The sequence below is a fragment of the Rhineura floridana genome, chromosome 1, assembly GCF_030035675.1.
Source record: "Rhineura floridana isolate rRhiFlo1 chromosome 1, rRhiFlo1.hap2, whole genome shotgun sequence".
Taxonomy (NCBI): Eukaryota; Metazoa; Chordata; class Lepidosauria; order Squamata; family Rhineuridae; genus Rhineura; species Rhineura floridana.
Genome location: NC_084480.1, coordinates 140654416 through 140666166, shown reverse-complemented (window position 1 = coordinate 140666166; position 11751 = coordinate 140654416). Strand labels below are relative to the sequence as shown.

The 11751-nt window shown below is 45.2% G+C and overlaps 1 protein-coding gene across 3 annotated transcripts in view; it reads left to right on the top strand.

Annotated features, from left to right (window-relative positions):
- The first annotated feature begins 9511 nt into the window (after positions 1-9511).
- The window catches only part of PIGG (phosphatidylinositol glycan anchor biosynthesis class G (EMM blood group)), a 79322-nt gene continuing 77082 nt past the window's right edge, over positions 9512-11751 (top strand). Inside the window, exon 1 of one of the 3 annotated variants that reach the window (XM_061634070.1) lies at positions 9512-9808. In XM_061634070.1, the coding sequence (XP_061490054.1) occupies positions 9655-9808 (154 nt within the window). In that variant the 5' untranslated portion in view covers positions 9512-9654. The remainder of the gene's footprint in view (positions 9809-11751) is intronic. The other 2 variants (XM_061634052.1, XM_061634062.1) reach the window with 2 other exon arrangements.

Sequence of the window (11751 nt, the reverse complement as noted above, 5' to 3'; positions counted from 1 at the left end):
TTGGTGTGGTCCTTCTGGAGAAATGTGATCTCCGGGATGCTCAAGGGATGGGGGGGAAGAGGCAATGATAAACTTGGGCTACCTCCACCCTGCTCTGGTGTCCTGTATGTGAGAATGGTCACACCCACTTCAGCAGACTCCCACTCCTGTAGAGCTCAGAGTGGCTAACAAGATGTCTCCTTCTGGTGACAGGAAACGAGGGGGGGGTTTCAGGAGGGAGCCACTTGGTTGAATGCTGGCATTGGCTATGTACTTGTTAGGTCCAAACCCAACACGCAAGCTGCCCTGTCTCCCCAGCTCGCTTATTACACCCCGGGAAGAGTGCGGAGCTGAGTGCAAATGAACCCACTATCAGAGATCAAACAACACGAAACAGAACCTTTGCAAAGGGGACCCAATACTTACAAGCCGAAGCAGGCGAGCATGGGAACCTCGTTTATTGGTGGTCAAGGGTTTATATAGGCTTACCCCGAAGTTTACAATATCGGGTTCACGTCATAAAACATAAAAGACACAATTGCCAACTGCCATAGCTTTAGGGCATATGTAAAGAGGTAAAGGGGTACAGGGGGAAGGACAAAGTGGAAACATCAAGACTATCTCTTAGACTCTTTGTCCGCATATTTCGCATGTCCTTGAGATAAGCACTATGCAGGAACAGACAAAGGCAGACCAGAAGAGGAGGCCCAGTTGCAACCGGGCGCCCCCTAAACCAAACACAGACATGGTATCATTCTTTCTTGCATATCAAAAGGGAATAGTACATCTCAAGGATATGAGGGACAATGGAACAGCATTTGACATTTCTATGTGAGGCACATTGGCAGCAATAAGCAAGGCTACAAGCATACATGAGATACAGAAATGCATAGTAGGGAAGTTTCCAGCTTAAACCGGCTTTTATTATGCGAGCCACTGGAATGTAGGTAAGGGTCAGGTCACCAAGAAATAAACCGACATTTATATCAAAAGTCAAATAAAGGCCACTTTGGTTCTATTTCCCATAAAGCCCAAGCTGGTTTAGATAGGACAAGTGAACTATAGTTTTACAAGCACTGGGGATTTCAATTCAAACACAACATACTCTGTAAGAATCTTGTTGATTGGCTATAATTAGGGATGAGATCATTCAGCTGGTGCAAGTTCAAAAGGATTCTGTCTACCTAACGGGCTGATATTGATTCCAGTTTGTTCTTTGTCTGCTAGCTCCTGCTTTTATAGACCAGTTTTTCCCTTGCAAAAATAGTGATATTAATATCAATCTTTTACAGGAAAAATATAAAAAAGGGAATATTGATAATATCATTGCTCTTAACATCAATATTTTAGAGGCTTTTAAAAAAAAGTTTTCAAAAATCACTACAGAAAATCGCTACATAAAAATCCAATCCATAACGATAGAGAATAAGTGAATTAATGGGAAATTAATGGAAAACATTGGGCGGAATTCTATTACATCCCTAGGTACAAATGGAACATTTCATTACAATTTGCTGTGTGGTATGACTTTATGCTAAAAATGAATTTAATTATTTTTTGGAGGGGGGAGAGGAGGCAGAGGTTGTTCAGTCCTCATTTCCAAAGAGAGCGACTAAGCAGAAACCTCCCCCCCCCTTCATCTGTTGGATGCAATCACCAACTCTCTGCTAAAAAGCTTCACAGTCTGGTGCATCTCCCAAGCTCCTCACCTCAAAGAGAACCGATCTCATAGTCACCTCTTGAATCAGCAGCTGAATTTAAAAGAGAGGATGTGGGAAAGCAAAGAGCTTTGCAGCACCACAGATGAGAGTTTTAATAGAGGCTTTATTCTTTTTTAATGTAAGATAACTGCAGAGAGATTTTGTAGAAATTAAAACAAACTTTGAAGCCAAGAAGAATGAAAAAGGATTGTTAGGCTTGTCACTTTGTAAATTAGCTGAAGAAAAGCATTGTGGGAGAAGCAAAGTACTAACAAGGCGTTGGTAGTGAAAGGGGGGGACTATTGTAATTATCTCTTTTAATTTGGGAGAAAATGTGAAAGAATTTGTGTTGGTCCAAAGCTGCATTCAAAATCATTGAAGGTGAAAGTCATTGAAGCCTGCAGTTATTATTTTCTTGAAACTAAGGCCCAAAGTTAAAATTATGGGGAGAAGCATAGAGGGTGGCAACCTATGGCTGTGTTTGCATGGAACGCTAAGTCAAACCATCACTTAGCTCAAGTGTGCTGGCTCCTGGAAATGCAACTGCTTTGCTCCTCCCTGGTCCTTTTAGCTCAGTTTGGCACAGCGGAAAAGCCAAGGTTTGGCTTTGTGTGTAGTCCAAATGCAGGATCATGGTTAAGCCAAGGCTTCCCATAGACATCTGGTCGGCCACTGTGAGAACAGGATGCTGGACTAGCTGGGCATTTGCTCTGCTCCAGCAGGGCTCTTCTTATGTTCTTATTTGATTTGTGGTGCTGTTGGTCTTATCTCTACTGACTACCCATTTTCCCCCACCTCCATTTTTCTATACTTCTGATCCTATGTAATTTTTTCTTAAATTGAATGTTTAACTTCATATGCTCAAAGGGAACTCCTACCCATGTGTCAAGAGTGTTGGAGTTTGATATATATTATAGGGGAGCACAGAATTATTTAATGATTAGTCTGGTAAAGCCATCAGTTGAAAGATTAAATAAACTTAAGGTTTATTACTACTAGGAAATGAAGTCATTCTGATTACACATACATGTGGCCATTGACAGCCATGAGGCTAGAACTCACAGACACTATCTGCAACTGACATTCATTCATTCATTCGATTTATATCCTGCCCTTCCTCTCAGTAGGAGCCCAGGGCAGCAAGAAAGGGAGAGGAAGTAAAGCCTGAGAAAACAATGAACAAGTAGTTACTAAAAAAGGAACCAGATAGGGAAGAATAAATTGCCTTTCTGTCTATTGCCCTCCACTGGTTCAGGTTACTTTACTGTTGGAAGTGGGGCAAGAGCAACTCTTGTTTGGGTTATTTTGTTTGTATTCCAGTAGGAAGATCCTCCAGCTGGCTAGGCTTGCCTACTTTTACTTGTGCTCTTCTCTACCTAACTTCCTTCAGTTGTAAACTGATATGTTCAGGGAAGCTGACCTGCTTCTCCTTCGTCTTCTTTGATCGTCTGAGGAGAGAGGAGACATCTTTGTCTTTGCTCTCTCTCCTGTATCATGAGGGCAATACCGAAGTCTGGGCATTGCGCCTCCAACTTAGTCAGCTAGTTAGAACTAGGTATGCCTTTCCTATCTACTATGTATTTCTATAAATAAAGTAGCTTTTTCTTATTTTACGAAGTCTTAAGTCTCAGTGATTTAAATGCAGGGTAAAAGCCTGCCGCTTAGGTAAATACACACACTGGCACATGCAGCTCAGAATGCTGAGTTACTTTACATATGCATAACAGTTACAAGCACTGGTGCTTTACCCCCAACAAAGTTCTCTGCTGAGATATTTTACATGAGTACATTAGGGACAAGGAATATAGAGAGACACACAAGCAGGACAGAAGCGCAACAGTGCACTTTCACTCATGATCTCCAGCAACTGGTATTCAGAGGCATACTGTCTAATACTGGAGGCAGTACATAGCTATTGTGACTTGAAGCACTACCAACAATATAACCCTTGCTAGATCACACCAAGGTCTGCCTCAACCAGTATTTCCACCTTGACTCCCAGCAACCAGCAGGTGCCATGTGGTCCAACAGCAATCTACCTTCTGCTCACGCCACCAGTGTAACATCTGCCATAAAACTGCTAACAGCAAAGAGGTGGCCTTTGTTAATAAAAACAAAGCCCTACATTAATGTCATGTTGTTATTTTGTCATAAATATGACTTAAGAACTTTGTTTTCACTGTCAGTAGGCAAGCCAAATGGTAACAGCAGAAACCTCAAAATAGGCTCCTTACGGAAACTCAAATTATCTGAGTTTTCTTGGTCCTGACTGCATGATTTGCTTTGTCTTGCTAGGGCCTCTCCTCTCCTGGGGATTAGAGTACTAATTAACATAGAAGTCACTTTTTTAAAAAGAAAGAATTGCAGCATCAGAGAAACTGAGTGCTAACTTTTTGGAAATTGGACAGCTAATTAGGAGAACTCTAGTTATGGTTCAGAATCATATTGCCTGACAAAATGAATAATCAGCAGAGAATATTTGCCTGTTTGTCTTGAACTTGATAGGATTTTCCTGCAAACAGTTTTGCATCTCTCACATTTAATTCTGGGGTGTGTATTAATTCACACAATCCATTCTCTCAACCTATTGTCTTTTGTCACATAGCCTTATTCTGTGCCTCCCTGTTCTGCTGAGATGAGATCATCAGTGGAAGCCCAGAACAGCGGCTTCTCTGTGTTGGCACCTGCTTTAATGTGATGCACTGCCCAGAGAGATCAATCAACAGACATCATTGGCTTCCTTTTGTTAGCAAGTGAAAACTTATCTCATCTTACAAGCATTTCCAGCTATGTGACATTACATATGCCTGACTTGTTTTTAGTCAAGGTCCCTCTAGCCCAGTATCGTCCACTCTGACTGGTATTGGTTCTCCAAGATCTTAGGCAGATGAGCTTTCCAAGTTATGCTCCTATTACAACCTCTAATATTGTGTTAGGCTAGCATCAGAGAAGTTTGCTAAAATTGTCTATATCTCAGATGAAGAGTTAGACAACTTCATCAAACTTCTGTTAAAAAAAGGTATTGTACTAGTGTTATTCATAATCACATTTGTATCCTAGCCTTCCATTAACCTCAAGATGAATTCTGTGTGGTTTCCTTCATCCCCCTTTTTTCTTATAAAATATTTAAAATTAAAATAAATATCATTTTTAATAATGTCAAAAGAGTTCACAATGATTAAAAAAACCTGTAAGAATACTTTAAAATGCAGTAAAGAATACAGCAGCATTGCAAGCTGCATCTCCACATGGGTAACCTTTGGGCTTCCCAACTATGTCAGTGCAGTCTGAGGCCAAAAAACGGTACAGCAGTGGATGTGGCTCTTACCTTTGTACAATAGCCTATATTCTACTTACACAAAAGTCAGAGGTTTCTACCCACTCACATATTTCGCTCTACCCTCCATCCAGGCAGGCAATCGGCATTGCCATAGTTGTTCAAGGACATCTTCCAGTCAGCCAAAAGCCCTCAAGGAGGGCATGGACAACTTGTGAGGGTTGAGTTCTGAGGAGGGACCCAGGGTAAGCCTCAAGGGCCAGAGAGAGATGCTTGGACGGCCACATTTGGAGCCTGACTGCCTGAGGGGCCCCATCCCTGAGCTACAGGGTAAGGATCAATCATAAGAAAATGTTACAATAATTTTAAAAGATTTTTGTTTTTAATAAGTTTTTTTGTATGTGTTTTTCTTGTTTGTTTCCCACCCTGAGCTCCTCCGGGGGGGAGGGGTAGAATATAAATTTAATAAATAAATAAATAGGTGCTATCAATGCCCAGCAAAAGCCTGGGACACCAAATTGGTTTTTTTACATTGTGGGTGCCTGCTTTATTTCAGAGGGGAGGTTGTTCCACAGGCTGAGGGTAGAAACACAATGAAGTCACATCCACACCAGACCTTTATTCCACTTTCAACAGTCATGGTGTCCCCCAAAGAATCCTGGGAAGTGTAGCTCGTGAAGAATGCTGAGTGTTATTACAGAGCTTCGGCAATGGGCAGTATATAAATGTAATAAATAAATAAATTAGGAGACTCCTGTCCCCCTGACAGACCTCTAGTGGCTAGAGTGGTTTAACAGTCAGCCCCTCTTCCCAGAGAATTCTGGGAATTGGAGCTCTGTGAGAGAAATAATGGTCTCCTAACAACTCTGTGGCACAGAGTGGTAAGTGGCGGTAACGCAGCCAAAGCTCTGCTCATGGCCTGAGTTGAATTCCAATGGAAGGAGGAAGTCAAATCTCTGGTAAAAGTGGTCGAGGTCCACTCAGCCTTCCATCCATCTGTGGTCGGTAAAATGAGTACCCGGCATATGCTGGGGGGTAAAGAAAGGATGGGGAAGGAACTGGCAAACCCACCCCATATATACGGTTTGCCTAGTAAACGTCGCAAGACGTCACCCTAAGAGTCGGAAACGACTCACACTATAAGTGCGGGGATACCTTTACCTTTAACAACTCTCAGCACCCTTCACAAATTACCCTTCCCAGGATTCCATGACTGTTTAATGCGTAATAAATGTGTGGATGCCGTCTGACAGTAGAAACACTCTGTTCTGCTGATTCTAACATGTCTCTGCGTCTCTCTTCTGAAAACCGGGCACACATACACTACTCAAACCAGAGCTTGGAAAAGTTACTTTTTTGAACTACAATTCCCATCAGCCCCTGCCAGCATGGCCACTGGATTGGGCTGATGGGAATTGTAGTTCAAAAAAGTAACTTTTCCAAGCTCTGCAAACCTTGCCCCCTTTCCCTGTAAAACCTGGTGGGAGGTGCTTGACTGCGTTTTTTAAAAATTCACTTCTAATTGGTTATGCAACTGATGGGCAGATCAACCCGTCCCCCTGTTGGCTTGTGTGCGTTGTTGTGTGAAACAGCATACATTACGTTGGAGTTAAGTTGAGCAAGAAACTTCTTCAGAGCATGTTAAGAGTCTTTATTAAGACATTAAGGCCAGAGGCTTAAGAGTAAATACATGTAGAGATTCTTCAGTCACCCCCCCCTTCTGGTACATCTCTCTCCATAGATAAACACAAAAGACAGCCTCTCAGCTCAGAGGCATAATTCAGAAGAGCAACAACTCACATAGACTCTGTTACAACTTCCCCAGCTGTTATCTCCCGTTACTATGACAACCTGTCTGACCTTCAAGTCTGCTCTCTCAGGCCAGACATGGCAGATAAGACTGCTTCTCAAAACACATGCTTGTAACTTTCCAGACCTGATGAAAACATCCTTAGGCAGTACGGTCTAATGCCAACAGCCCCCCTTTTTCATCATGTCTGTAAATCCATTACAACAATAACACATTTCTACAATACATCTTGCAATACATTTCAGTACATTGCATTTTCAGTTCAGTACAGTTCAAAAGTATATCTCAGTACATAGCAGTACATTTCAGAACCTCTCTGTACATTTAGCTAAAACGTTGTTCAATCAAACTTTGGTTCAACACATGTCAAATAAAGTGTCTCAGGATCCATGTCTACAACTTTATTCATGCCAGGACTTGTTATTAATCCCACAGTAAATCTGTCAGGCGGTTTGCCTAAATTCGCTCTTGTGGAGTGTCTTAAAGGAACCAGAGCCTCGGCTCTCTCTGCCCCCCCATTTGTGCTTGTGCTTGGCACAACCTGCGCAGGAGCTTCCATTTCCTCTGCTTTTTGTTTCTTTGATCTGCGTTTTCCAGAAATGAGCTCATTCAAAGCATCTCTGAGAGGTATTTGTGTACCTTCCACTTTAATGTCAACATCTGGCTGAAATTTCTGTGATTGTGTTCATGTGTCATTTGTTCCTGTAAGAAGGACTGTCTCCCTTTGATCCCAAGGCTTTTCTGAGACTTTAATGCTTCTGCTCAGAATTAACTGCTGTGTTTCTGGACACCAAACTCTGAAATATGCATTCTCTTGTGCTCTCGGTGCACGTTTGCCACGTCTCTTACCCTGTGGCTTGTAAACTCGGCTGCGATGCACTCTTTCAGGCATCAGCCTGACTGCATTACATGAATACTGTGGCTGTGTGCCTTTAACAGCTGTCTTCTTACAGCTCTGGCGGTCATTCCCTTTCCGCCCCATTAAACTCAAGGCATTAGCGCACTTCACACCCACGGTCATTTTAAACTGCCCTTGTGTCATGAAACCCTGACAGACAACATTTTCTCCTCTTTGCACCCAACATTTTCCTTTATCAAACCAGACTGAAAATTGACAACTCACCAGTTTTCTCACAGATAAAATATTATGAGCCAATCCTGGAATAAACAAACATTCTGACATTAGTCCAAGTTTGTCAAACTTAACCAGACCACGTGCTTTTACGGATTTCTGTGATCCATCAGCAAGTAAAACAAAGTCCTGCTCATCTGTAGACATGTAAAACAGACTCCTGTCTTTAATTAGTATATGGCTTGCTCCGCTGTCGACAATAAAGTTAATTTGTTCCAAGTGTTTAGACTTCTGTTTACAAACAAAGTTCACACTTCCCTGCTTCAAGCCTCCGTCCCTGGAGTTTTGCTTGACTGGACAATCTTTACGGAGATGCCCATGAGCTCCACTGGCAAAACAAGACTTCAGCCGCTGCTGCTCCCGCTTGTTTTCCTGTCTGCTTTCGGCAGCCTGCTCCGGTTCGGCATATTTCTCCTCCTTGCTTCTGACAGCTTCCACCGGCTGGGCTCTCTGCGCCTCCTGCCTCCGCTGCCATTCCTGGGACAAATCCTGCAACGCATCCCACGTCTGTTTAGCCAACGGCTCATCTCTCACACACATAGTTGAGAATCCGATAGAGCCAAGATTATAAACGCCTGCACCCTCTGGTCTCGACGCTTCCAGGCCGCGGTCAATACCGCCGGGGTTTTTTCTTCAATCACGTCCCATAAATCCTCTGTTATCAGCAAAGCCCGCATCCTCGGCTTCCAGCTGCCATAATTCTTGTCATTAAGTCATTCCATCGGCAAGCCTCCCCCAGACAGGTTTACAGCCATGTTGCTCACCACCGTCTGGTTCAATCAATCAAGCTGCCTTCTCTGGAACTCCGTCTGCCGTTCAGACCAGCAACTTACTCTGGTGTAATGCACTGTGGAGCGTACGGCCTAATTCCAACCCCCCCCCTCCGGGTGTGGCTAATGGAAATGCTTTCATCTAGCAACTTGTGCATTTACACCCTCCCTGCTCTGCTGGTTCCAGTGTGTCTCCGCCTCTCTCTTCTGAAAACAGGAGCACACGAGGCCAGACCCCACCCTGTTTTAAACTGTAAAAGTGGGAGCCGCTTGCGTGCGTTTTTTTAAAAATCCAGCTTCAAAGAGAGTTCGCAACTGATGGGCAGATCAACCTGTCCCTCCTCAGGGGGTGTGGCTAATGGAAACGCGTCGATCCGGCGGCTCCTGCGTTTACACCACAGGAAAGGCCTTTCTTCACCAGGCTGCGGTAGCGCAATCAGCCGTAGTGACTGGTGTGGCCTTGGTTAGGAGAGAAGGGCTGGCCTGTTGGCTACAAGGAAAGCAGTTTGCTGACGTATTACTCTCATTTGCGCTTATTTTTACATTCATGTGCACTAACATCAAGATGAATGTGCTGTCAGTTAATTTTAGAGAAGGGTGTGTGTGATAGAGAGAAATATGTACAGCTGTAATTATTCAACCGCACTGTTTCCTGCCCCGGATAGGTAGTAATCGACAGGAGCAGCTGAGAGGTTACAAACTAAGCACCTTACGAGCGTAAAGGCTTCTGTCACGCAGAGACTTTCTGGGAAATGTAGTCTTTCCTCCCTTCTCCCTCCCCAGATTGGCTCCTGCCGCAATGCTCTTCGTAAGAGGTTGGTTCCGTAGGCCTGCGATTGGTCAGCCGTCAGCCAATTGCCGTGCAAGCTGGGCTCCCATTCTCTTCCGCCATCCCGACTACTGCGGCCCATTGGAAACTGTTGGCTGCGCGCAGGTGCGCCCTTTGCCTCCCTGTCTGCTGGTGTTGCTTGCGCTGGGTTCGGAAGATGCGGCTGCGCTCGGGGGTCTTCGCCTCCTCCTGCCTGCTCGTGCAAGCGCTGGGCGTCGGGCTCTTCCTTAGAGGCTTCTTCCCCGTGCCAGTGAGGTCTCTGCCTCGGAATGGGGCAGTCGTCGGTCCTCCGCCAGAGCCGCCTCCCACAGGTAGAGTTCCTCCTTCGCCCTTCCTGATGGTGCAGATCTGCGAGGTTTGCTCTTACCCAAGAGGCGGTTGTGGGAGTGTTGTTTCCCAGCCTTCCTGGCACCTACCAGGCAGGGCTTGCAAGGAATCCTGGGCCCTCACTTTCTTCCTTGTCCCCCGTGGGTGCGATGATGCTCCCCTTCACAATGCCGGGGGTGGGGGAAGTGGGTGGGTAGAGAGCTAGAAGGTTGCTTGCACTCTATTTTCCTTTGGGAGATGTAGAGGATCGGGCCCCGTGGCTCATTTAAAGGAGAGAGACCTGCCCACTCTGCCTAGTTGTTACTGATGGAGGTGGTAATGCCTCTAAGTGCCAGTTGCTGGGATTCGCAGGTGGAGAGAGTGCAGTTTATTTGTTTTATTATTTAACTGATATCCCACCCTTCCTCCTAGCAGGAGCCCAGTTGCGCTCAGGTCTGGCTTGTGGGTTTCCCATAGGCATCTGGTTGGCTGCTGTGAGAACAGGTGGACTGGATGGGCCATTCTTATGTTTCATAACTTCTCTTTTTGCCTGGCACGGTGGGGGGAGGGTTAGGTAGCCTCACCCAGAGTGTGTAAGTGAGCAAGAGGAGGTGGTGCTCTCTCCCAATGGGCAGTGTAGTGAAGGGAATTGAGTGCAGCAAGCCCAACCCTTTATGTTGCACTGCTTAGAAAGAGGTGAGCGGGCACAGGAACTCTTTCTCTGGACAGCACCGTGACCCCAATCCATTGCACTACTCAGAGAGAAATAGGGGTAGTGCCTGCTTCGGCAAAGGAGAAGCTGCATCTTGGTTGCCTGCTGGGCCAAAGTCTCCCTGCCGTGGTTCCCAAGGAGAAGTGGCGAGTGGACGGAGGCAGGAGCAGGGCTGCTCTGTGAAAAGGAAGATGAGAGAGCGAGGGAGGCGGGCAAAGGCAACATCAGGGCCTGCTTCGGTTGGCCTGACCCTCCCACAGACCAACTTTACATTTTATATCATTTATGTCTCTTAGTATTTTAAAACTGTAAACCACTTTGGGTCCCTTGGCAGAAAGGTGGTATATAAATGGAATAAATCATCTATTGCTTACCTGCTCGCCTGTATTCTCCCTCTGGCTGGTGCGACTGGCCCGGTCTCTCTGCTGTCATACTTGTTAGTGGGAGTGGGCAGATGTGATGGCCGCTCCTTGTAACCACCGCTCACTCACCTGCTTTCATGGTAAGCCAACAGCAGCTGCCCTGTGCTACTTGTCCTCTGAATCTGGGTGGGGAGGAGGATGCAATGCCATTACTATGCACAACCCAAGCTGAGAGACACCCCCCACCCGGACCTACAGTCTCTTAGCTGCAGCTGGTTGGAGATGGTGGGGCCTCTGCAGCAATCTGACTGTGCAGACATTTGATACTGGCTCTGAGGATTTACCTCAAAACATTTTTGAGGTACATTTTTCCCCTTCTTTTATTTGAGCCCTCTAAAGCTTCAGGACTTAATATGGGCTCAATCCTGTAGCTTATGAAAACTATATTAGGCCATGTATGACATGTCACAGCAAGTGTGGAAACCTTTGGTCCTCCAGATGTTGCTGAACTACAGCTCCCATAATCCCTGGCCATTGACCATGCTTGCTAGAGCTGACAGGAGTTGTAATTCAGCAACATCTGAACAGCCAAAGGTTGCCCGCTCTTGATTTACAGAGGAAAATGAGGAAAAAGAGAGAGAGAGGCCCTTCTGCAAGTCTTCATCTCTTGCTGTTTTGGCAGTGTGGCTTAAGCTACTCAGTAAATGGCTGCCAAACAACCCAAAGTAAAGATCACTGACTTTCACTGGAGATGAGGGCTGGAATTAAATTCATGGCCACCCTTGTAACCACAGTGATTGTATTCGTTGATCTCAACCTCTAGAGGGATTTGTAAGACGTAATAGACAATTGTGGCTAGTATTTACATTGAAAA